Source organism: Pipra filicauda, unplaced genomic scaffold (genome assembly GCF_003945595.2).
Source record: "Pipra filicauda isolate LSUMZ 115617 unplaced genomic scaffold, ASM394559v2 scaffold124_size2119055_pilon, whole genome shotgun sequence".
Lineage (NCBI taxonomy): Eukaryota > Metazoa > Chordata > Aves > Passeriformes > Pipridae > Pipra > Pipra filicauda.
In genome coordinates this window covers 1449840-1477401 of record NW_024103707.1, presented here as the reverse complement: position 1 = coordinate 1477401, position 27562 = coordinate 1449840, and the positions used below count along the sequence as shown (strand labels likewise).

Genomic DNA, 27562 nt, shown 5'->3' with positions numbered 1-27562 from the left:
TCGCCCCTCTCCCAGCCCCCGGCGCGGCGCCGAAGCGCTGAGCGCTCTGGCGGGACCGCCGCCGCAGCCACTGTGAGCCGCCCCCTCGGCGCCGCCCCGGGCCCGGGGCCGGCACGGCGCGGGGAGCAGCGGCCGCGGGGCCGGGCCGGGCGGGGCGGCGCCCACGTGGCCGCCATGGCAACCGGCCCGGCCCCCGGGAGGCGGGAGGGGCTGCGGCTCCGGCGCTGCCATGGCCGGGAGGGTGCTGGCCCTGCTTGCTCTGCTCGGCGCCTCCCAGGTGCGCCGCGGCCACCCGGGGCTCCGTGCCGGGGCCTCCGACTACGGCGGGGAGCGGGGAGGGGCTGCGGCGAGGGGGTGGGGGGCCGGCCGGGACCCCAGGACTCGAGGACTCCCCTCGTCCCTGTGACTCTCCCGCCCGGCTGGCGGCTGACGTGAGGCGGGGCGGGGGTGCCGAGCGATCCTTTTCAGGGGTTTCCAGGCAGTTTGCTGCGCTCGAGGGAGGAAAAAGTAAGGTGTGGGTGAATGACTTCCCACTTATTGCTGCTGTCGGGTTTTCTCCCTGCTGGATTGCTCATGGTTTTCCTCCATGGCAGCCCAGTCCGTCTGTCCGCAGTTCTGTCATCAATGCACCACTGTTCCTGGCAAGGCGAGGAGCAGGAATGCCAGGTGGCCGCGGGCCTTCAGGGTCACCCAGGGTAGTTCTTAGCTCTGGACTGAGCTCTCCGTTTCAGCATTTATCTTGCAGCAGTGCTTAGCTTCCTCTCTTTTGTTGGAAAAATAGAACAAAAATGTGAAAGATTATTTTTTTCCGTTATCCTTTAAAATGCATAAATGGACCTGAGTCTGGCCGTTCCTGGTGTTTTATGCTTCCCAATTTCCAAGATGTAGTTTTTCTTTCTTGACCTGTTTTTTCCCCTTAATTCTGATCTTTTCTTTTTGTTATTTTCATGTCTTCTTGAAGTGGCTGTTGAGTCTGTTGCATTTGGAACCTTCTCCACTATTTTCCTCATTTTGGAGTGTGATTTACAGATACAAATATCTAATAGCAACTTTGATGTAAGAAATTTCAGCATGTGTGTTTTGCCTTCTAACTCCAGAGCTCCCCAGTCCAAAGGACTCATTAGCTAATTTTCAGTTTGTTGAAGCTTTCCCATTTGCAATCCAAACCTCTAGCAGCAAGCCTGCTTCTGCTTATCTGTTTTGTTAATATAAATTGAATAAGTTAATTTATGGTGCTTCAGCACACAGTTACTTTCAACTGCTATTTTCTTTGATCCCACCATCATGGAATTTGATTACTACTGGATATTTATTTTGTACTTTCAGGTTTTAAAAGCATATGATTACTTCTCTCCTTGGAGGGAACAGCAGCAGATGTACAAGCTAGACATAGGCTGGCCTAAAACTCCAGAAGACTTCACTGGCCAAACATTTTGTGTTGCTGTTGACTCTCTTCATGGTTTGGTCTATGTAGGACAAGTGAGTGGGAACACTGTATTTCTCTCTTTCTGGTGTATTTTTACCTGTAAAGGTTTAGATTAGGATGTATATGTGTATGTTTAAATGTATATATGAATAATTTTTGTATCAAAATCAGAGAAAATATAAGTATAGATGTCTCTGCTATATCTATTTTTTAAAGCAGTTCTGGTACCATATTTGTTTGAGCTTTTTTTTTTAAAAAAAGCATTAAATTTCTGTGGTATGAATGCATGATCCAACTTCACTGAGTTACAGCGGCTTCTTCCTTTAGTTGCAAGGGAAAATGTGATTCTGTGGCAACTGAATCTTCCACTCCTTCAGGCCTTGCCCCATAAAATCAAAACGACATAGCTCTTTCAACCGGTTACAGTAACTGAGTTAAATTATTTCCTCTACCCAGTTCCATGCATCGGTATCTCTAGGCCATGGATAAGTGGAGGGAATTAATTGTAAAGCACAGTATGAATACTTGAGTGCCATGCAGCTAATAAGCACAGTTACAATTTTTCATGCCTGTGTTGTACTGGCCATGTTTTTCTGCAGGAACATAAAATCACATTTCAAAATGAAGGCCAAGATAGCTGCAGGTGCTTAGCTGCTCTGAAAGTTGGATTCTTATGTGATTTAAAGTGAAAGTCTAGGCTGAGTGGAAGGTTTTTCATGCTAAACTTAGACTCTTCTCTCTCTTTCCTTTTCTAGATGGAAAAAGAGGTCTAGTAGACAATAAACTCAGGAGATTCTTATGATTTATGAAACATTGCAAAAACTTCACAAAGAAGAATTTAAAAAAATATGATTACTTGCTTAATATGTTTTCTTTAGATCTTTTTTTGCCTTTTCAGAGGGGAGACAATGTGCCAAAAGTACTTGTGTTCTCAGAGGAAGGCTATTTTCTTTACTCCTGGAATGATACGGTTGAAATGCCTCATGGTATCTTTGTATGGAACACTGCAACAGATAGTTCAGTATGGATCACAGATGTTGGAACAGGTATGCATGGTGGTGATATGAGAAGTATTAGGTGGGGAAGAAAATGTTAATACTGAAGATTTTGCTTTAAACAACTCATTTATTTAAATCTCTCAAAGAGTTCTGAGACAGATTTGTGCTTTTCTTGCTGTGAACAAACTTCCCGGGTGCTGCACAAAACACTCCAAAGTTTCATGATTTGTGCTGTGTGTCTGCTTACAGCTACTGAGCTCAGTAAGCACTCCACCCTGCTGCCACCCAGAAGTATCAGGAAAAAAAATCACAAATTCTGGCTAGACCTATTGTCTGTTCTAGGTTTAGCGACCTTAATACAATTCATGAATATTGTCGTATCCTATGGATTTACAGTCATAATCTCACTACAGAATTTTGACTGTTTGATGAATTAATATCACTTGTGAGTATCAGGAGATTTTTAATCTTTGCGATTGGTTTTAATACTTACATTTTGTTTTGTTAAGATATTTTGGCACCTTTTTTTTCTTTAATTCAGGGAAATACGGACACACTGTGAAACAGTATAGCCCTTTGGGTAAACTTATGCAAGTCTTGGGCACACCAGGAAATGCTGGTTCAAGTTTGATTCCCCTGCAATTTGATCAGCCAGCAGAGATCTTTGTGGAGGAAAATGGAGATATCTATGTTGTGGATGGAGATGGAGGAATGAACAACAGATTGATCAAACTATCCAATGGTATGGAAAAATGAACTGTCGCAGTAGTTGCCTATTGAAAATTGAATTTTAAATAACACAGCTTGGGAATACTTTTAAACAAGGAATAGGTAGAACTGTCATTTAACATTAGTTAGAAGAGCTTGTTGAATCAGATCCTGTTTTATTGCTTGTCACTTCAGGAAAAATCTCCTAATCATTTATGAGAAGAGGCTGAGAGTGTGAGTTTGTCCAGTCTTTAAGAGAGAAAGCTAAGGGGGATTCTTATTGCTGTCTTCAAGTCAGTAATGGGCTATAGAGAAGACAGAGCCACATGTTTCTTGTTGATGCACAGTGAAGAAATGAAGAACACTAAGCAAAAGATGCAAGGGGGTGAATTCCAATTCAATTTTTGGAAAAAAATATTCACAGTGAGGCTGGTTAGACAGTGAATATTTTGCCTAGAGATGGTATGCATTCTCCATTCTTGGAGATGCTCGAAAGTTATGAGTTATGAGGATCCTGATCTAATTTCAGAATTGAATTTGTTACCAAGAGTAGTTCTGCTTTGAGGAGCAGCTTGGACCAGATGGTGTCTGGAGATCTTTTATACTTAAATTGTTCTGTGATTCTAATTAGCTTGCTCATATACCCCAGTTAGAGCAGTGAGTGCGGAGTCTGCACATGCCTATGGTTGGAATTAGTGGAGGAGCTACTTTTTCTCCTTTGTTCTGTCATAAAGCAGATAGTTTCCTAATAACTGGTTTGCAAAATGGTGAATTGTTAAAACCCAGAACTGCCAGGTAACAAATATAAAAAATCAATTTAGTGAAGAAATTAATAGCATAATCAGCCACCTTTTCTTTTTCCTTTTTTTTTAGTTCAGTGCTTAACAGAATCTTAGACTATGGCAGAAATGTACTAGTGGTTACATTTCTGTAACTATAGTCCTGAAACCACTAATAATAATCCAGTAGTCACTGTAGTAGTTCCAGTATTTCTTGGGTTTGTGTATCAGGACTACTGTGTTTGAAAAGTTTAGAAATTTCACCTTTTACAAATTACTCAAAATAATTTTGCAAGGGAATGACTTAAAGATGCTTTATTTGTTGTTTTCTCAATGTGATTTTTTTACTTTTATTTTTCATCGTGCTCACTGTTTAGATTACAAAGAGATATGGCTGACTGGAATAAACGGGACTGGCATCGGTCAGTTCAAGATTCCTCACAGTGTAACACTGGATGCTTTTGGACGGGTAAAGAGTAAAAGAAAATTATTTTTTCTTTCATCTTTCAACAGACCCATTTACATGTATTAGAACAAAACAAACTGTATTTCTTCTTTATTTGAACTGTTGGGATCTGTGTCATTTTATGGAGGTTACAGTTTTCATTGTGCTAGTCATGAGCTGAAGTTTCCCACTGCAGATTCTACCGGTATAGCTGACTCCAAGGTTAACGCAAGGATTCTGATCAGTTACATTGTCAATGTCCATGCAACAACTGACTGTTTCCCCTGCAGTTTGTAACAGGTTGCCATTGTGAGAGTAACAGAGAACTCTGTTCTGTAATAAGTATCTACCCCCTTACACATCAGGGGGCTTTAATTTCATGTTTGGAAATTCCAAATGAGTTTAAGATGATAGTGAGGCTCTAGCTACATTGTGGACATTAATCTTTTTTTCCATGCAGCTCAAGGCATTCCAAGAGACCACTTCTGCCAGATATTAATTGTAGTCTGTCTTTGGTCTGCCATTCTTATAGACAAATTACACAGCCTCTTGTTATTCTGTTTCAGTGAAAATAAGATAGCTTCAGTAAAACATGACTGGTTTGAGCTAATTCTGCTGATGCTATCTCAGTCAGAATAAGAAATGTATATAAAAATCACTGCTCTGCCAAAACTGGCAGAGTGGGAGAGAAAACAGGAGAGACATGGTCACTTTATGCTGAAGGGTAACTGAGTTTATTCACTACAAGACAGCAACCACAATGGGCTATGATTTTGTTGCCAACATAATGTTGATGATCAGCCTATGTTAAAAAATAATTGTTAATTCCTAAGAAATGTAAGAGAATGCTGTAGTAGTGTTTCATTTAAAAATAGTGATGAAAAATATCAGGTCCTCTTGTTCATTGCTCCCTTTTCAGTGATACCCCAGAAAAGTCGTGAAGTTTACTTACCAGACTGATGCATTGTCAACAGTTAAAACTTCAATGATTGTTGTACAAAAGGTGCCTTCACTGGAACTGTCTAGTGGTATTTGCTGGCTTACAATGTTTGTGAACCCAGTTGGCTTAGGGTGGGACAGAGACAAGCTCCGCAAAACTGATAAGACAAAACAAACTGAAGGTGCTCTAAGTGTTTAAATTGCTCAATATTTGTAGTAGTATTAGGCATATCAAGAGTGCTTGCAGATGCAGTCATCACGGACCTGGATCATGAAGTGAGACTACCATTGAAAAAAAAATTTTTGGTGGGTGACAGACCTTTAGACAGATCTTTAGAATTAAAAATATGGGAATATGTCCTCACAGTGGGGGGGAAAAATCCTATCAAACATATCTATATCATAGCCACAAAAATGAAGAGGAGGCACCAATTTCTCTGTTAAAGTGGTATAAAATAATTCATGTATGTTAACTATGGGCCAGTTTTGTTTTATATCTGAAAGTCATATCTACTGATTTACTTTTGAATGGGAAGGTACATTCTTCCAAGGTACATTTTTACTACAGGGAACTTGCTCTTATAAGAAACTAATGCATTTGCTTTGTTCTATTTGTGAACAGCCAAGATTTTATTTCTTAACAGGTATGGGTTGCAGACAGAGACAACAAAAGAATCCAAGTTTTTGATAAAGTCACAGGAGAATGGCTCGGGTCTTGGAGCAGCTGTTTTTCAGAAGATGGACCCTATTCTGTCAGGTATTGTTGAACAGTTCCTCTAGACACATGCAATTACATAAATAAGGTGTACTCATACTGGTGAATTAAAATGTTGATATTTAAACCCTGATGACAAGGAGTTAACCAGTTTAATAGGTGCTGGGCCCTATTCATATGCAAAGATCTGCACAGTTGTATCTTGACAGGGAAATCCTGACTTTGTAACAAGCCCCATGGATTTAAATGCAGGATTGGGAACTTCATTTTAAAGTTGTTGTGTGTTATTAACTTTACTGGTGCAGCTTTTACAGGCAGAAAGATTGTCTTGAATGAGTTTTCTGTAGCATAATCTGTCTCAATGAGAAGCCATATGAAGAGCAAGACTTAGAAGTTAATTCTCAATGTTTTATTGCATTTCGTCTGTCATAGCCTTCAAAGATGTGACTTTTAAGGAGTTTTTGTTAGTATAAAAGTGCGTGCTTGTGTCAAAATGACGTCATATGGCGTCCATAATTCAAAAAAATGTTTGTCTTTCACAGATTTACTGCGGATTACAAGTACCTGATTGTAGCTCAGCTGAATATCAACCGGTTAGCAATCTTGGTAGCACCACCAGTTGGCGCTATTGGGGACTGTGTTATGGTCCATACAGTCCAGCTGGCAGATGAAACCAAACCGCACCTTGTGGATGTGGACATGAAGAGTGGAGCAATCTATGTTGCAGAGATTGGAGCCCAGCAAGTACAAAAATTTGTACCCTTAAGATGATGGTTTCCCACAACTGCCATGGCACAAGCTGTGTGACGTATAAGACCTATGATCACATTTCCTGGAGGTTTTTTTGGCTTATGTTTCCTTAGACAAGCACAGAACATTGTGCTCCCAGAACCCTACAGCTAAGAATCTGTCCTGTTCTGTTCTGCAGTTCTGGAGAAGTACTTTGGCTTGTTTTAGTAATGCTATGGTGGCTTTTGCTTTTGTTGCAATTGAAAAATGGAAAGCATTTTAATTTTATTATATAAAACTTTATAAACACAACTGTTGTTCTTAAATGCATAGAGTCATCTTGGGACTCCTCTACCTAGCCTGTATATGTTGTTAAATGGTCAGAACTGTCTGAAAGAAATTGTATAAATTATTTCCTGGGAGGAGAGGACCTCATTTCAATGTTTCTTCACTTTTTTTTTTAATCATTGTGCTGATACTGTCCAACACCGAATACAAGGATGTATAATGATGTTAAATTAGATGCTGCTGGATATTGGTGTCAGTATGGTGTCAGATGCCACTTGCATCTGGCCTAGGTGGTTAATGACATTAAGTATTGAAATCTGTTTTCAGCTCTAGCTAAAATGGTGAAGTCTGTAATAAGCTTAAGTTAAACTGATATTAGGCACTTTGGCTCAAGTAAAAGTCTGTGCACAGCAGCCAAGTACTGATTCTTAATTAAATCAGTTCTTAACCTGATTTGATTTATATCAGCATGAATTTTCTGTTCTGTAAGGTTTCACAGGGGAACATATTGACATTCAAGTTATTTTAAGTTCCTCAAGAAAAACAAATTGCAATTTGCTAGGAAGGTCTTAATCAGCAGTAGGGACTGGGAGACATATGATTTTCTTCCAATTTATTTGTAGCGCTGCCAGTTAACAGCAATGCAGCCATTTTAATTTGGGGATTTTTAACTGTTTTGTTTCCAGAATTCAGATTTCATCAACTCCATTAATGTCTAGAGTTAAGTTTCTTACCCTATATCCTACCAGATGTCTCCAAGCTCTGTCCTAAAAAAATGCTGTTCCTCTCCATTCCCAGACCAGAGTGCTTCTGTTTTCTTTACATATTGCTAGAAGACTTTAAGTTCACTTTATAGCATAGAGGGAACTGGGTATGGAAAAATGGGATGGGGAAAATGGCATGGCAGAAATGAGACAGTGAATAACTGATTACCAGAGTAAAGCTGTGGATCTACATTCCATATTTTCTAGCTCTTCCAAACATTTGGGAGGATTTTTGCTGTTTCCACACACTTATTCTACTGTGTGGACTATTTTAATGCTAATTACCAGCTAAGAGTGGCAATCTTTTTTCAACTTCTATGGAAAGAGAATATGGGAAACAGACTTATGCTGATGAGAAAGACCCATTTCAGTGAATGTTATCAAAAGCAAATGCTTCTTAATTTGGCAGGTTTCAATCTATGATCACAAATTTGTGAGTCAGCAGATGGAAAATCTGTCTAGAAAAGTCAGATTCATACTTTTTGTGGAAAGTAACTCAGCAGTGGAGCCTGATGGCCTGATTTTAGTACTATTTGAGACTAATGCACTAAATGTGAATGCTTTGTTGTTGGCTGCATCCACAAAAACAAAACCAGATCTCATCTGGGACTGCCCTCACACAAGCCTGAGAACCAGAACTTCAGGGTTATTCACTAGCACATATGGTCCATCGCTCACATGATCTTGAATGGGAGCTAGTTAACAATATTTATGTGCTGAAAAAGTAGCAGTACTTCCTCTAGACCTAGGTGGATATATCCACACAGTGTGTTGTGTGGATTTTCTAACTAGTTTTCCACTAGCTCAGGGATCTCTGCTCTATGTGTAATTTAGCTATTTCTTGCCTACACAAGGTGGATTTATTTTCTTAAATTTTACTGTAATATCACAATATTTGAGCATATCTCGGTGGTGTAAGGGGTCCAGGTATATACGTCCTTCCTCATCACATCCTCTCCTTATTTATTTTTCCTTTGTCATATCCATTTGAAACAGAACTCAGTGCTCTCTGGGAACCTGCTTCTGTGTTCAGTCAAGCAATAATGCACTTTTGGATGCTGACAGATAATTCTACAAGCTTCTGTTTGCTCCATGGATCTGCTCTCAGCTCTTTTCTTACATGGGCTTTTGCAGCCCCTACAGATGGGGAACTTTCATCCAGTTTTGTCTGGCTTTACTGAAATAGGCTATGGTGCCAAAATGTGCCTTACCACTAGGCATATGGGTATCTGTGATAACAAGAGACAAGGGATGCTCATTATTAACTAGTATGAAATGCTTAGACTCTTTTTTGTCTCCGTCTGTGACCAGAAAATTATTTTGTGCACTAACTTGCTAATTCTGTGAAGGTTTTCTTATGTATCATCTTGAAACTGATTTCTGAAAAAATGCATAGTAGGGTAATTTGATAAAATAAATTGAGAATTTCCCATTATTAAAGTTTTGGGTGCTTTATTTCTGTACTAATATCAATACACTCCATTGCAATGGATTACTTTTCTAAGTATGGGGCCCTCAGCACTTTAGTAAGGTATTTAATAATTTCTGATACCAACATTCAAATGTAATCTAAAATGCCATGTTGTCTTTGTATGTTACTATTTCTGTGGCCAATCTCTTTTGTATTCTAATTTATGTATCAAAACAGACACATAAATATCTCTCATATGTTTCCCTCTGAGTAATTAGTAAAATGGGATGATGAATTACATAAGAGCCAAGTTTAAAGAAATATTTAAACTGTATACCTTTATGATGCTAATAGGGAAATTAAAAAGAAACTCACAAAACACTTCTTATGACAAATTGGGTTTTATTTTCAGAAAAGATTTACTAAACAGTGTTGATTTTTTAGAAGGTCAAGAAAGGACTTCTCTATGAGTTAGAAATACTTGCACAAGAAGAAAAATAACATACTCCAGTGTTACCTAGCCAAGAAAGAAAACCTAAGCTGATTGCTAGAACACCCCAGAAATCTAGTTTTAGGTAGTAAGTGCTAACCTTAGGTGTAAGCAGTAAGCACTGGAGTATTGAATTAATGGAAATGGGAATAATCTATATTTTGACGTCTCCAATTTTGCAGAATTTTTTTTTAATTGACCCTTTTCTTTAAGGAAGTACCACAGCTGTTAACTGGATGATGTTCCCATTAGGTAAGACCAGATCACATAGTCTTCTCCCTTCATAGAATGACAGAATAGTTTGGGTTGGAAGAGACCTTCAGGACCATCTGGTTCCAACCCCTCTGCCATGAGCAGGGAACCTTCCACTAAATCAGGGTGTTCAACATCCCATCCAACCTCACCTTGGACATTCCCAGAGATGGATCATCCACAACATCTCTGGGCAACCTGTGCCAGTGCCTCATTAATCATGATTTTTCAGTGATGATAAACAGCCTTTTTTTATGCGTGTTTTTCTGTTCTCATAGTGGGCAATTTATTAACAAAAGAAGCCTGAATCAGGTTTGTGCTATGCGAGATCAGATCAGTGAAGCTGAACCACCTCAATAAAAGTTGAAGGGGAGGGTACACAGGTATGTCTGTGGGTCTCCTTGTTGCTGTAAGTTCACTGCCTCTGTGAAAGTGGTTATGAATCTTTTTGAAGCATTAAGCAGTCAGTTGTCTTAGTTGACACTTTCTTTAAAATTTGTGACCTGAGATGCCTTCCCTTCTCAAGTGATCTGTCACCAAGAAGTGTTTGCAATCAGTGAAGTTGCTTGTACAAAACGTGAGAGGGCACCAAACCCCTGCCGATGCTTGGCGTACTCAGTGTGAAGACATATTTTGCAAATACAAACAGCTGGTATTTCCTGAATGTTTGGAGTAAGTCAATAAAGATGACAAATTGCTCCAGACCTCCTTTCTCTTTTCAAAATAGACTGCTTTAAACATAAGCTGATTGTAGAATCATAGTCGTTTTTGTCTTATTACTACTGGATTTATGTCAATCTTTTATTTCCATTGTTTTTCCTAGAAAAAAAATCAGTAATTCAGCATCCAGAGACAACTGGATATGGTGAATTGATTCTTGTAGTCCTTACATCATTGGTTTCAATAGAATTACTCCTGATATGTTGCTTTGGAAACATAATAATTTGTAATAGTATAACTGTAGCAGCATAATTACACCAAGAGAGAGATGCCAGTATATTTCCCTACAGAGGTGACCCTCAGTGAGATTAGAGCTAAGCTTACTTAATCTCACTCACCAGTTTTATTCTACCCCTCCTTTCTCAGCCTTTGTTTCAAAATCTTGGTCTGTTTTTTAATTACTATTTTATTCTACTTTGGGGGATTCATCTGCAAAATTTGTATTTGCCAGCAGTTGCCATAAAAAAAGTTAGAACACAGACTTTTCTTCAGGTAAATGATTCAAAATATTTGAGTCTTTCAGTGTTCATAAAACATCAGTCATATTGCTTATAAGAAATTTTAAAGTAGGAGCATATTAATTTATGCATGCAAGAGGATTTATTTGTTATGGCATTAAAGCCAAAGTGACACTGATACAAATGAGATACTGAATAGACATACTTTATCATAGTATCACATGTTTTGAGGCTGATGAAACCAAATGTGTGTAACTAGATCTGCAAAACAGAGATAAAATTGTTGCTCAGTTACATCAGGAATAAGCCTAGTAATTCTGTCTCAGCTATGGTGGGATCTCTTACAAACAAATCAAGACTTGAGAAATGTCTTGAATAACTAAAGTCTACGTGTTTTAATCCATCCTAGTAGTCAATAAACATCATTATGAAGGAGAGGCTTTGTATTTAGTCTGGATTCATTTGTCTTCAACATCATGTTTTCTGTTTTCAGCTAGCTTGAAGACATAATATGGTATTTTATTTTTTTCTTATCAGTCATAGAGTAGTCATTTACAGATGATGACTGAGTCATCTCTTGCTCTGCTCCTTGTTTAAACTGTGTAAATTGGAAAAGTTGACTTGCAGTGGAAAACTGGTAAGACTTTTCATTTCAAAATGTTTTCTTAGCGCTTTTTAATAAAAACAGGCAAATCCAGAACAATGTTTACTGTGTAACAGGAAGTCTAGCACTAAACAGGAGTAATACTATATCCCCGTGATTTGATGAAGCTGAATTTGTTTCTGCTACTAGCTCTCAGTACAGTACAGTACTGCCTCTGATAGTTGTCAAAGGGTGACTAAATGGTCAAGGTGTAAAGGAACCCTTCTGGAAGAATAGACCAGAATAGATACTGAGGTTTTTATCTGTGTTTGCTGTTGAAGTGCTTAGCAAACTTTCCATGCTGTTAAATTTGAAGAAAGAAAAAAATTCTAACACACACACAAACACACAAAATCAAATGAAAAAAGCCACTACACCTGTGTGTGAGGTTTCTGTAGAGATTCAACAGAATTGATGGTTGTACCTTGCCAATTGACATAAACCATAATGAAAGAATACATGTATTGGATACACAGCCATGAAATCTATTACAGATCTTTGGAAGAATCTCTGAGCATGTATGTCAAGATGATCTGGCAAATAAAGTTTAAATTTTCAAAGGGCTTTTAGCAACATCTCATTCCAAGTGTCCATACAGAAATGAGAATGAGAAAGAAGGGATAATTATGGAAGACTAATTAAAATATTATAAATTAAATATATTAAAAACTAGTTCTCTGCTGCTCAGTGTACTGATATATGTTCTGGAAATGAATTTGGGAAGTCAGGGACAGAATGCACTGACAATACTAAGCTACTTAGGCTTGAGACTAAAGACAAAAGCTTCAAAGAGTTGCAGAAGGACACCATGAGATTGAATGACTGGGCAATAAAATAGCAAAAATAATATAACGTTGATAAATAAAAAATCAGATACAGCTAGTAAAAAGAAATCTAATTTTATACACTATGATATCTTTGATATATATTGCCATTTAGGAAATGATTCCAGCTCATAAGATATGATTCTTTGAAAATATCAGCTTCCACAGGAGCAATCAGGAAACAAAGAAAATAATGGGTGGTACTAGGAAAATACCAGATGATCAAACAGAAGGCATTGCAATGCATTTATGTGAATTCCTAGTGCACACTCATTTTGAATAGTGCAGGCAATTCTGCCTCTTCTTTCTCCTTCTAATCTCAGGAAGTCTGCCCAGAACTAGAAATAGGAGAGCAGGGGAAGAAAAATCTGTTAAAAATCCTTGGCTGTATCCAGCTACTGTGTTGGGTATCATCAGCATTTTATCACTTAAGGCCTGTGCGTGAACATGCCATTTTCCCTATATCTGCTGTTCTGAACTGGTTTGGCTTCAGAACTCGGTGAGGATGTACAGTCAGCTGGCATGCCAAAGTCAGGGCAAGAATACAGATAGGCAGAGACATGTGGTGTCTATTATGCAGGAGAGGTTAGCTTGAAAGAAAAATAAGAGTTTGCAAATATACTACGGTTTTAGTGGTGAAGGTACTTTTTGAATAGAACATACAGTCACAAAGTCAGTTCATTTGTCTTCCCAAAAATCAAAAGTTTCAGCAAAGGAAGTCAGAGTTGTCCTCACTCCAGTTGGTCAGATTTGATCTTCTCCTCAAGGGTCATGCTCTGGCTGCCTATGCCACCTGTCCACTGTCCTAAAGATGAAAAGTACTATACTTGCTGCATCAGGTACCAAAATTGGGAAAAAAAAATTTCATTTTTAGGTAACACATCATCACCTATGGTCTGACACAAACATGAGACTGAATAAGCTAATTTTTGTTCAAAGATTGGAGCACTTGAAAAATCCTGGAATTAAAATGAAGGTGCTCTTTCAAATGTTTTAATGATTTCCAGCCTGACACAATGCTGGTGGTCATGCTGGTTTATTTCGTGTGCATTGGTGTGGCTGGAACAAGCAGGCAGAAGATGGGTCTTAGCTCCCAAATGGGGCCTCCCGCTGCAGTGTTCATAGCAGAGGGTGACTGGTCTGCAAGCAAATGCCCATAATTGTCTCTGTAGGGATGCTGTAAAAGAGAAATGAAGTGAGATGCCGTATTGGGGCATGTGCTTCAACATGTGTATAAAAATTACAGTGGGAATATGTACTTAATCCATTAAGGAGGAGACCTGAAGGTCAGGGGGAGGAGAGAGGAGTGATTCTACTTAGCGGAGTCCACACTAACTCTGTAATAAGGCTTGCTCCATCTTACTTAATGCCCAGTCTAATTTCAGAGCTTTTAATATGAAAACTCTAAAAAATTGTTTTAAGAACAGATTATACTCTAAGTAAGGGTTGCCATCATATGCCTCCTAGTTGTTGCCTTAACAGGGGCTTTGTGATGGATGATGCTACCAGACAAAAACAGAAAGAAAGCTTGAATCATCTATAGGACAAATAACAAGCTGGAGAAATTAAAAATATTTGGGATAACTTTTAAGGTGGTACCTTCCAATTGATTTGAAAATGCTTGCCTGTGTTCTTACAGGGATGCATGGTGCAGCAGAGAAATCATGATTTTCATTTTGCCCAATTTCCTTGTAATAAATTTCCTTCTTTCTCATAAACAACCCGGTCAGGAGGAAACACAGGCCACAGACAATATTTATCAAATATCTTTTATGAATTAAGCTGTTACTATTAATACAGTCAAGCTGTTGTTTTCCTTATAGCTATGTCTGATGGTGTTTCTCCAGCCAACCCAGGTTTGATCTGCCTCCAAAGCAGAGGGCTGCCACAGACAGTTCCCATCACATACTTACCTTCTCTCTGGCCTGCCGCTTTCTGGTCCCAGTTTCTCCATCCTTGCACAGGTTTCGGCAGTGCACAGGTCTTCATCCCTGCACACAGCTCCCCAGCAGTCAGGAGAGGAGGATGGATTGCACATCAGGAAACCCTGACAGCGCTGGAGTGGCTTATGTTAAAAAAATCTCTTTTTTTTAACCAGGCATTGCAAAGAAAGATGCAGCTTATCTGAAAAGGCAGATCTGCTGGCAGTCTTGGAGAGGCCACCTCTAAAGCAGAGCTGGCCACCAGGCAGTCTTAGGAAGGTTGTCAGGTGCTGTGAAACCCATGCAGCTCTGCAGAGCAGTCACGTAAGATGTGTGTATCACATCTTCTCCCTGTGCCCTCCTTGTCCTGCATGGAACCTGAGATCCTTTCAGTCATATTGGCTGCTCTCTAAGCAGCACCTTCCTTCTCCAACAGAGGAAGCAATATGCTACTGATGTAAAACCTATAATGATCTGCGAACACAAGCAACATTTGCAAGGAAAATCAGTATCTCTTGTTAGTGCAATTGTGACAGTTTAATACAGGAGACAAGCATTTGGGTATGCAAGGCCTTATGTAACATTTACTTCTTTTTTTTTAAACAACTATCTCACTAGGTCTAACAAAGAATATGACTGTCCCCAGCAAATGTTGACTTGCTCAAGAAACAGAAGTCATGTAAATTTCAGATTGTATATATGGCATATAATATGTATCCTAAACACCAACACACATTCACTCATGTGTACAGATTAAATATATCAGGAGAGGTATGCAGCAGATGCAGTATATACAGTCTAACATTTATACATATGTATGTTATTTTAATTTAATCTTTATTGATCTAGTCTGGGTCCCAGGCATGCTGGGAGAGAAGAGTGGTAGCAAATGCTTCTATAATGAAAATGCCTAAGCTGCCCAGTATCAGCAGTAGTTCTCTGCTGTGTTTGCACTGTACAGAGACAGCCCTTGCCCTGGAGGCCTTCCCAAGAAAATAGGCTAGTGTTAAAGAAAAGCAATATATAATTCAGTAAGACTATATGAAACCTCCATGCTTTCAAAAGGAGGTCTATTTTCACATGAGAGATCCATTAGATCAGCTCAGGTGTCCCAAGGAATGCTACTGCACCAGTCTAACTCACTGCATTAAATCCAGTGTACGAGTTGTAATGTATTTTATGACATCCCCTGTTCTCACTGTTCTGCTTGGGGGAAATTTCAGCTGGGATAAGAAAGGAATAATAGCTGCTTGATTCAAAATCTTTATCGGAGAAGAAACATTTGCAGCTTAATCTAAAAATCTCAAACCCCATATTATTTCAAAAGAAAAAAAAGCACTTGGCACTACACAATACATGAGATAAAGGGGAGAAAACTGTTCACCAGAAGTCTTAAGAACCTACTATAAAAACATTCTTCTTGGTTTGTCAGTTACTCATTTTTGTTACTTCTGTAATCAGCTCTATCTTTTGCTCCTTCTTAGTTTTATTTTTGTTTTGCTTGCCTTGCCTGTACACAGACACACAAATAGAACAGGCCAGTGTCCCCTCTCACAATGTAAGATTCAAAAATTAGTTTTTAATGAAAGATGCATCCAGTCTTTCTCAAACAGAAATAGTAATTTGAGTCATAACAAGGACTATTAAACAATGCCCTGTAGTGAGCTACAATTGGTGTTTTCCTCTCTACACCTCTCCTAATTGCTCACTATTATTCTGACTGCTTATATAGTTTTGAAGGGTTTTGATGTGCTCAAGATGCTTCTGCAGAGTATTTTCCTAGACTGTGGTGAGCACAATTATTATATGGTTGGTCCTAGCATCTTATTACTTTTTAAGTTAAGATTTTATTAGTCCTATCTTGCTAAAATTTGCAAATCAAATTATTTTTAATTTGAAGGAGAATGATTTGATGGTAATATCTGCTGGGTTCAGCTAAAGTAAATCAAAACACATTCAGTGTAGCTGAAATTGTCTTGAAAGCAGAAAGGCATTTGCACTGTGAATCTGTGAGGGTGGAGGTGATGAATTATACTGTGAAAAAAAATGAAAACCAGATGGCACTTGCCAAACACCAACACATTACAGTTACGCATAGTGGAGGCATAACCACATAGCACTTACACAAACCTGTTACCTAGATCCTCATCAGGCTTCTGAGCAGAATGAAGTTTGAGTTTTGCTGAGGTATCTGGTTACATCAGGGGTTTGTGAGATGAAGACAAAGCAGCAGCTTGGGTTGAATGAGCCCAGGCTAGAGATGAGATGATGGATGGGCAGTTTGCCAGGACCTCCCCAGCACTGATTGCTTTGTCCAGAACTGCTGCACAGTTTGGAGCCCCCACTAGTGCCTGCAAGGCAGGGAGCTGCTGGCTGCTCTGATAACAGGGGATGAGGCAGGATTTGAAATCTGAGTTTAGAACAGTGTGGTATTTCCCAGCGCTTTTACAACAGCTCAGGCATCACTTTGGTGGCCACAAATAGTTTTAAAACCACAACTTCAGATGCATTATGAACCTAAAGTTGGTGTAGGAAGAATCCAGATTTCATACAGGAGGAGATAAAACTTGTAGGAAAAATTAAAACCCTGACTGCACTGCAGCCAGGAATAAAATTGTCACTGACAGCTACAGAAAAACTAGGATTTCTCCCTAGACAAAACATCACATATTTTGTTGTTGCTAATATGACCCCACTCACAAGAACTATAGCAAGAACAAGAAGATACAACCTAGTGATGAGAGATTCATGTTACAGTTGTTTTGGTTCTGCTGCTCCAAAGCATCCACAGTTTATAAGCTGGGGAGTGCAGCTGTAAGTGAACAGAAGCTTTTGCCCAGAGAGTTATTGCTTATTAAATGTTGCTGTTCAAATTTCTTTGCAACTTTAAAGTAGATTTTCCAATCAACAGATGAGTCATACCCCAATCCTCTTTATTTTGCCAACAGACAAGTAGGAAGACTCAGCTGATATACATCTTGGAATATTGCCAATTTATGATTCAATTTACTGTCATAATTGTTTGTTGTTCTGCATTGTTTCAGTGAAAATGATGGATCATAATAATTATTTTGCATATCATACTTCTCTTTTAGTCCTTAGATCTAGAAAGGGATTTGGACCAGTCTTCCTGCAAATGAATCACACCATTTAGAAATACCTAGGTTAATTTTTATTATCACCAGTCTTTATTATCAACATCTCTTAATAGCAACATTAAAGAGGAAAATCAATCCCCAAGAAAATCCTTCTGGCCACTTTCCTATCAGCTAAAAGGTCATGGCACTGCAGAGTTAAAACCTCATCATCTCTACGTGACTATTCTTGCTGGGTTTGTTCCACTCAAAATATCCTGTGAAACGGTCACATTAGTGCTTTATGATTAAATGCAACCATTTACAGAAGATCTCCTTTGGCTGGAATTTTCCACCCTGCAGCTGAGATGCAATACCTGACAGCATGCCTGGGGCAAAGGAAGGTACAAATCAAAACTGGAGATGCCAACAGATCATGTAAGTATGCATTTGAGGGGTTCTGCCATGCTGTGGCCCTGTAAGTTGCTCAAGATGAAAAAGTTTGATCCATTGACATTGCAAAACTGACCCCTCCTTTGGCCCGGCTGAGTGTTGCATGTCACAACACAGAAAGCTTCTCTGTGGGAGAGCTTCCAAATGAAATCGCTCACCTGCCACATTGTGGAGGGAAGGGTCTAATAGATCTGTCACCTATTTTTCTTCCAAAACCTACCTGCAAGCTGGTCCTGACCTGGGATGTGCACCTGCTGGCCTAATGCTCTCCATAGGAAAACAATGTTGGTTCTTTTCTTTGGGCACCTGGAGGAGGGTCCCAATTCTAGTGTCTCAGTTTTAAAGACTATGTCCACTCTACTAAAAATAACAAAACAGAGGGTTTGATCTGTATCCCTGAGTGATATGAACTTCTTCACATCCACATTGCCCAGGGCATGCCTCTCCTGTAGCACTCCCACTCCATCCTCTCTCTGGAGGTCCTCTGGCACTCTGCTGGTGTCCCTTCAGCAACAGAATTACGATCTAGAGGGGTGGGGAACTTTACCTTCTTTTCTTTTTCTGAAATAATGTAAGGTTTGCTCTGCAATTCTGAACTTCAAAAACCTGTGAGTGGGTGTTTTGTTCATACCAGTGTGTGGCATGAGGACATACGCCAATGTTGGAGGCTCAGGTTCATTTATGGTACCTTCCAGGAGGAGTTCCTGGGAAAAAAGTCTCCAGAAGCATGCCTGGGCTCTGTCTTGGAAAAAGTTTGTTGAAGTGCTCAGGCCAGTCCATGAGCAAACTAAAAGTTCAGCATAGAAGAGTTGTGGACCAGTGCTCAGCCCCCATTCCCTGCCCCACATTTATTTAGCTGTACTACCATACCAGGAGTCAGCACCTTATTTTAGCAAGAACAGTGTTACCAAATGAGCCGAAAAAGAGTGACACAAGTCATATCCAACACCCACTTTCTGCCAGGAAGCAGATATCACTCTCTGCTGGGTTAAGAACTGGCTGGATGGCCGGGCCCAGAGAGTGGTGGTGAACGGTGCTGCCTCCAGTTGGTGGCTGGTCACTAGTGGTGTCCCCCAGGGATCAGTGTTGGGCCCGGTTCTATTTAATATCTTTACTGATGATCTGGATGATGGTATTGAGTGTACCATTAGCAAATTTGCAGATGACACCAAGTCTGGGGGGCAGTGTTGATTTGTTGCAAGGCCGGAGGGCTCCTCAGAGGGACCTGGATAGGCTGGAGAGTTGGGCTGATTCCAATGGGATGAGGTTCAACAAGGCCAAGTGCCGGGTCCTGCACTTTGGCCACAACAACCCCATGGAGCACTACAGGCTGGGGACAGAGTGGCTGGAGAGCAGCCAGGCAGAGAGGGACCTGGGAGTTTGGATCGACAGGAAGCTGAACATGAGCCAGCAGTGTGCCCAGGTGACCAAGAAGGCCAATGGCATCCTGGCCTGGATCAGGAACAGTGTGGCCAGCAGGACCAGGGAAGTGATTCTTGCCCTGCACTCAGCACTGGGGAGGCCACACCTGAAGTACTGTGTCCAGTTCTGGGCCCCTCAGTTCAGGAAGGACATTGAGGTGCTGGAGCAGGTCCAGAGAAGAGCAGTGAGGCTGGTGAAGAGACTGGAGCACAAGTCCTATGAGGAGAGGCTGAGGGAGCTGGGGTTGTTTAGCCTGGAGAAGAGGAGGCTCAGGGGAGACGCCATCACTCTCTACAACTACCTGATAGAAGGTTGTAGCTGGGTTGACATTGATCTCCCAAACAACCATCAGTAGGAGAAGAGGACACAGTCCTAAACTGTGCCAGAGGAGATTTAGGTTGGATATTAGGAAGAAATTTTTTAGAGAGAGAGAGTAATCAGACATTGGAATGGGCTGCCCAGGGGGGTGGAAGGTTCACTGTCCCTGGAAGTTTTTGAGATGAGACTAGATGTGGCACTTAGTGTCATGGTCTAGTAACCACAGTAGTTTTGGATCAAGGAACTTGCTTATCTCAGAGGTCTTTTCCAACCCGACTGATTCTATGATTCTATGTTTCTATGAATGCTTTTAGCATAACCCAGATTAAAAATATCATATATATATAAATCTAGCAGAGAAGGAACCTCTAAAGTGCCTCCTGGGACTCCTCCCAGGGAACTCAGCTCATGCCTCACCCCCAATTCAAGGTCCCATTGAGAATTATGGTTTCATCTTATGTAAAATACCAAAAGTTTTTGGCAGAATACTTGAAAATTAATACTGCAGCACAATCATGGGAATTCCTCTCTTTTTAATGGGATTTTCTGCCTGGCTAATAAACAAATTGTCTTTCAAATGAAAGCTGTCTCTGAGCCTGCTCTCTTGCTGGATTCTGGCTCAGCTGACAGAGAAGGAAACTCCAGAGAAGTTCTGCTCTCTCTGACAATGATCATGCTGTTAAGTGATATGTAGAGGCCATTTATTTATTTACTTACTGATTTGCCATAGTTAATATTTGTTGCATTGCTGCCTGCTGTCTCTCCCCATTGGTTTAAAAGGAATGTTGCACTCTGGGTTGTATTTTCCCTCCTAGTGCTTTAGCCACCCAAATCTGTTACTGTTGTTGTCCTCTCCTGTCTTCTAGCCCTGGGGATAGTTTTCTGCCATACTCATTCTTTATCTCTCTTAGGGTTAACTCTTGCAGTCCTTTTTCCCCGAGAGATGAGAGATGAGTGAACAGATAGACAAACGGGGCCAACAATGAATGAAAGCAGCAGGGCTGCATACCCCAGCAGGGTAAAATGCTGACTGTAGCAGCACTGCTTTAGACAATCACAGTTTCTTCTGAGTTACCTTACTGGTCACAATCTCTACAGGTCATTGCTGTGCTCTGTAATCACAAGCTTCTCAGACCAATAGTTACACATTTTTATTTATCTGTGAGGCAACCAGCACAGAAGCAGCACTTCTGAACATAGATGATAATTCATTCTGGCACTGTGTTGTGCTGTGTTAATATGAAAATGCAGTGCTGATTTTGTTTATTTGTTTTGTGTAAGGAGATTGATGCTAAATTTCCCCCTGCAAATCCAACAGGATCGTTGTGGTTTAAGATAATTGCATAGCTTAACACAGTTGTAAAACTGCAGTTGATTCTGGCACTGGGAGCCTGCCTTTGATGTGTCTCAGGTTCATCTCCTGGAACTGTGTGCCAGTTTGTCCCACAATCCATATTTATTTGTTTAAATTTAAAATAATCAAGATCGGTTCCCAAGGCTCTATGGAACTGCCATAATAAATTATGCAAAAGTACTGTTAAGTTAAGCCTCAGTAGTTCAGCCAGCTATCTACCTCCACTGTCAGCTGGAAAGCATGTCTCTGCCTCATCTGAAAACTGTCTTACATACACGCCTTTTGCAGTGGGCCTGGAAAGTCAGCAAATTTGGCATCTTCAAAAGAAAAAGAGGAACAATTTCCAGAGCCATCAAATACAACACTCGGTAAGAGCTGTGTTTTTCCCAGTTACTAGGTGCTAGAGCTTCTGAAGAAAGCATTTATTGGTTTCAGGCCCAGTTCATAGAGGACTTTACTGTGCACACACAAAAAAAAAGTGTGTGAGAGGACAAGACATTCTTAATCCAAACACGGAGAATAAGTAAAACTTCCAGGGAAGACCCCAAATATATTCTCTCTGCTTTCCCAGGCAAACACCATAAACTGCAAGAAGACATTGATGCACTGAACAGAGCTCCTGAGGTACCAATATCTTATACTCTGTATTGAGTCTGTGTGGCAAGGTTTTGGTAGGGGGGAGGGCTACAGAGGGGGCTTCTGTGAGATTCAGCCAGAAGCTGCAACCCAGTGCCAGTCAGCTCCAAGATGGACCTGCTGCTAGCCAAGGCCAAGCTCATCAGGGAGTGCCTCCAGGATAACAGAGTTAAACAGGGGAAAAACTCCAACAACTTCAGCCAGAGAGAGGAGTGAGAATATGTGAGAGAAACAGCTCCGCAGACACCAAGGCCAGTGGAGAAAAAGGGGGAAGAGGTGCTCCAGGTGCCAGAGCAGAGATTCCTCTACAGCCTGTGGTGAAGACCATGGTGAGGCAGCCTGTCCCTGTGCAGCCCATGGGGTTCCACAGTGGAGCAAGTATCCCCCTGCAGCCTGCAGAAATCTGTGATGAGCTGACTGCAACCCCCATTCCCTATCCTTCTGCACTGCTGGGGGGAGAAGGTAGAGAATTCAGAAGTGGAGTTACACCCAGGAAGAAGGGAGGGCTGGGGGAAACTGTTATAAGATTTAGTTCTATTTCTCATTACCCTACTCAGATTTAACTGGTAATAAACCACACCAATTTCCCCAAGTTCAGTTTATTTTGTCTGTAACAGTAATTGGTGACTGATCTCCCCCTGCCCTTATCTCAACTTACGAGACTTTTGTTATATTTTCTCTCCCCTGCCCAGCTGAGACGGGGAGTAATAGAGCGGCCTTGGTGGGCACCTGGCATCCAGCCAGGGTCAGCTCACCACATACTCCCAAATATTCTGCTTGGATTTCAGCTGTTGAGCTCATGAGGCATGTTTACCAGCATCTAACCCTGAGAAAACCATCATGTGGATCATGTTGTCAGTGTTTGTGCCCAAGAGGGAAGGCTGTATGTGTCTAATGAGGCACATTGTATGAAAACTGGCAAAAGAGAATGCTAGCAAAGGAAGAATAAAGTTACAAATAAAGTACGCTTAAAAATAGTGAAATCATTTCAACTATGACTTCCATTGTAGACGCTCTAAACTCTCACTTGGTCCTCTAAAGCCCATGTCCCTGGTATCTCCTAAATAACTTCCCAGTATCCTATTTCTTCCCACTCATGTCAGTACTGTGGCAAAAAGTTCAATTGTCACAAAATGACCTATGCTTATATGACTACATTCCTTTACCCTCCAAAATGCTTGGCCATGTCTAGTTTGCCTGATGGCTCTGCTCTTTGTTATGTAGTAACTCCTGTGCTCATGAATTGTCTGGAAAAGTGCTTGTGGGCCCAGGCCAAAACCATGCCAAAAACCTTTTGCAAAAGTTCAACACAATTTCAGCAATTTCAGTTGCATAAAGCACCTTCTGCAAACAGCCAAGGATGCTGCCCATCCAAAAAAGCTCTTTACTCAGGGGACTCAAGCTCCGCAGTTAAACCTCAGCTTGTTATCTGTGTGCACCTTTGGTCACCACAATGGCTGTGCCTTGGGATGGATTCTAAGAAGAGTCCAGGCAGACTATGGGCACAGTACCAAGTGGGAATAAAGCACCTTTCTGAAATCTAATTCTCAAACACAAAAAAGGGAAATGTAATGAAAACTTGACTGAAGGAAGACTAGACTTTAGCTAGACCCCTAAATCCCATTTTTCCACATCTGATCTCTAGACCTTACAATGCCAAGTAGAGCCAAGTACAAACACTTTCACTTATAAAGGAGCTATATTCTCTTTGAAAATCATCCTCTGCAGGTTCCAGCCAAGGGATTCTGTCTTTCAGCTTTTTGATGAAGAAGCAGTCTCATTGAAATTCTAAATACCCTGAGACCAATATTAAATATTGTGTCATGTTGGAATGTTACTTACCCTCCTCAGTATTTTCTGAATGAAAGACTCCTTAGAATAGGGAAAAGTAAAAGGCTGTAGGATCACTTGCAGACATCTTATTAACTGAGACTGTGTATTGTCATTTCTAACATGGCTTTGCTGACGTCTCCAAAACAACTCAGCTTTTGAAGCTTGCAAGAGCTTGCAAAGACCATTCAAGGATCAGGGAGCACAACTGAGAGAACTGAGGTGTAAGAGTCTGTAGCTGGTTTTAATGCTACTACCAGCATGCAGAGTTCAATCATACATATACATGCTGTATGTTTCACCAAAGTTGTGTTTAAGTTGCTTTTCTTCTTGAAAGACAACAACAGACTCATCCTTCCCACAGGTGAATGCATTTGAGATATGTTCATAGGTAAAGCAGACACAGCAGCGGAGGCTTAATTAAACATTTGCCTAACCACGTAAACAGACAGTGATATATCTTCATAGCATCTGGCAGTTTAACCATTCACTAGTCATCCTATAATTAGCATGCTGATGAATTTAATAGAATACTGTTTTAATGTAGTGCCAGATGGCCCTTCTGACTGACAAGGAGAATGACAATCTCTGTCATGTTTACTTCAAGGGTAACAGAACAGCCAAAAAGTTCCTTCTTAGAGCACAACATTGATGAAGTAAGAGGGTACATTTACTTTCCTCAGAAATCAATGGTTTTGAATGTACAACACGGAGTAAGCATAGTTCATGAACTTCCCATGAAAAGTTTCCTTGCTTACTTTTCCTATTTGGTAAAGACATTAGCTTGCTTGTTATGTTTGCAGAAGAACATTATATAAGACAAATAAGGACCAATCCCAAGGTCCTATGAAACAGGAGGAGGTGGAGGACATTAAGAGTAGCGCTGAGAGAGGTCTGCTCTGCAGCAAGGCCTGTGAGATGACCCCTGATCACCTCAATGGAGCTTAAAATTGGCCCAAACACTACACAAGTGATTTTGCTACAGGTCCATTCATTAGAGAAATTAACTTTTACAAAGCAACTAGTGAAATGGCAAGGACACTAACTAAAATGAGGAGTATCCATGGAAGAGAAAACTAAAAGACAGAGATATTTGCTGTTGGTAAGTGAAGACAATTATTGTGTAACCATGCAGAGAATTTCTATAAACTTCAGTATCATTCTAGAGTTTATAGACTATAATGGAATTAGTAGTCAGACTATAGCAATCTTATTATCAAAGAATGTCTTGCAACTAAGAACCTCTGGGAGAAGATAACCATGCGTGACAGATCAATCTCAGTGGCTCTTTCATTTTGAAGCTAGATGCAATCTGCTAGGCCAAAGTCTCTTTCATGACAACTATCGATCATGTTCCAGTTGAGCTCCAACTAACATTTTGAATATTAAAACTTGCTGACTTATTTTCATTCAGTGTATCTCTATACAATCCCTTTCTCTTAAATAATAAACCAACTGTCAAAATGTCAGTGTAGGGACTCTGTATAGACTGTTACCTTATCAGCATGAACAACACACTCCACACTAATACCCCAAATTCCCTGCTACAGAGAGCAACTGGTTTTGACATGAGTCTCTTCCAAAATGTACCCAGACAGATGGAGATCTCAAACTACTTTTATGGGCTCCTGCAGTGATTCTGACTTAAAGACTATAGCACAGTAAGGTTTAGTGACCCATGTAACAGTGACTCTGTGAAGGCCGAAGTCCGCGCTGTGCTGCACGAGTACAGCATCACCTTCAGGCCTGTGCTGTGCTGCACCTCTCCCTCAGCACAACGCAAATTCAGTCGGGGGATGATAACAGAGGAGCCTACAGGCAGCTCCCACTCCATACCAGTGATTACACATTTGCATGGCCTTGCCTTTATCTCACAGTGCAACAATAAGTTATTATGCAAACATTCTGTTTGACAGTAGAAATGATGAATGGAGTTTTTTTCTTGTAAGAAAATCCTTTAAGAACTTGAATGACCAGAACAGACTAATCCTTCCTTCCAATGGGATCTGCACGGCATGCTGCACTGATGGGAGGCCACTTTGGTGCTGCCCAACATGGAGTACCCAGCATCTAAATGAACATAAGATTAACTATACTATTCACCTTCTTTATACGCTTTATATGTTACCTTCTATAAATCTTATTTTAAATGATGCTTTACAGAATCCAGATGCCTTTCTTACTGACACCATAACCTCCGTGTTCAAATCCCTTGTTGCAGCCGGCAGGTCCTAGTTAGAAATGCCTCTCTGGAGAAAAAATCCTGAGGGAAGGGGTGCCCAGGGGGTGGGTGGTTGACTGGCCCGGGTGCAGCGGCGGGCGGGCTTCAAGGCGAATCGCCCCAGTGGCTCCCGCGGTGGCCGGGTAGAGAGAGAGGGGGCTGTTTGGACGCCTCTTCCGGCTAAAGTACTGGGGTGTCCCAGCAGGGGTGGGCGGGGGAAGGGGAGGCCGGAGGACCCTTGCGCTGTGTTTGCTTATGCGCGAAATGGGGCCGTCCCGCGCAGCCGGCGGGCAGCCCGGGTAAGCACCGCGGGGGCACGGAGCGTCTGCCGCGCCTGGACGGGAGGCTGCGGGGATCCGGGGGCAGGGAGGAGGCGGAGGGGACGGAAGGGTCCAGCCGCCGGTGACGCCCGGGACGAGGAGGGGTCCGCGCCCTCCGCCGCCGGGAAGATGCTCCTGCCCGCGCCGACGCCTCTGCCCCCGGCCAGGTCGGGCCGGGGCGACCCCCGCCCACTCAGTGCAAGAAGGAGACGCGGGGAAGGGACCGGCGCTCACACGCTCCGTTTGTGATACCCTGAGTTTGGCAGGATATGCGAGGGGTTATTGCTGTTCCAGGCAGCAAGGCAGCGGTAACCAGTGCACGGAAACCAGCCCCATTAACCCAAGAACAAAAGGACGTGTTGGGGCTGGCAGGGTGGGACGGTTTTAGACAAGGATGTCATGCGGGTCAGTGTCAAATGCTTTGCGTAAGTCCAGGTAGATGATGTCAGTTGCTCTGCCCCTGTCACCAATGCTCTATCCCCGTCATAGGTCACCAAATTGGACAGCCATGATTTGCCCTTAGTAAAGCCATACTGTCTGTTACCAATGCCCTCTTTGTTTTCCATGTGCGTTAGCATAGTTTCCAGAAGAACCTGCTCCATGATCTTGCCTGGCAAGAGGTGAGACTGGTCCGTGGTTTCCTGGGTTCTCAGCTTTCCTGTTTTTAAAAATGGAAGTTATATTTCCCTTTTTCCAGTCATTGGGAACTTCTGACTGCCACAATTTTTCAAAAATGACGGATAGGGGCTTAGCAACTTGGTCTGCCAGCTTCCTCAGGACATGCAGTTGGATGTCATCAGGTCCCATAGACTTGTGCATACCTTAGATGGTCTCAAACCTGATCCACTCTTACAGTGGGCTCAGGGTCTTCATTCTCCCAGTCTCTGCCTTTACCTTTCCTGACTTCAGTTGCATGGCTAGAGCACTTGCTGTTGAAGACTGTAATGGGTTGACCCTGGCCAAATGCCAGGTACCCACTAAAGCCACTCTCTCACTCTCCCTCTGCAACTGAACAGAGGAGAGAGAAAAAAAAAGCTAAGGATTCATGAGTTAACAGCTGGGAGAGGTCACTTACTGATTACCTTCATGGACAAAACAGACTCAAAGTGGGGATAGTACTTAAATTTATTACTAACAGGATAAGAGACAAAGAGTGAGAAATAAAACAGTCTTAAAAACACCTTCCCCCCACCCCTCCTTCCTTCCATGTTCTCCCTCTCCCCCCCCAGTGGTGCAGGGGTATGGAGAATGGGGGGTTACGGTCAGTTGCTGCTTCTGCTGCTGCTCAGGGAGAAGAGTCCTTCCCCTGCACCCATGGGGTCCCTCCCACGGGAGACAGTCCCTGATGGACCTCTCTGGCATGAATCCATCCCTTGGGCAACAGTTCTTTCCAAACTGCTGTCCCATGGGTCACTTCTCCATG

The 27562-nt window shown here is 41.5% G+C and overlaps 1 protein-coding gene across 1 annotated transcript; it reads left to right on the top strand.

Annotated features, from left to right (window-relative positions):
- Positions 1 to 179: 179 nt before the first annotated feature.
- NHLRC3 (NHL repeat containing 3) lies at positions 180 to 9231 on the top strand. Its single transcript, XM_027729234.2, has 7 exons — positions 180 to 277; positions 1327 to 1479; positions 2325 to 2472; positions 2966 to 3166; positions 4289 to 4380; positions 5940 to 6052; positions 6553 to 9231. The coding sequence occupies exons 1-7, from the start codon at positions 230 to 232 to the stop codon at positions 6779 to 6781; spliced, it is 984 nt and encodes a 327-aa protein (XP_027585035.1). The 5' UTR covers positions 180 to 229; the 3' UTR covers positions 6782 to 9231.
- The last annotated feature ends 18331 nt before the right edge of the window (positions 9232 to 27562 follow it).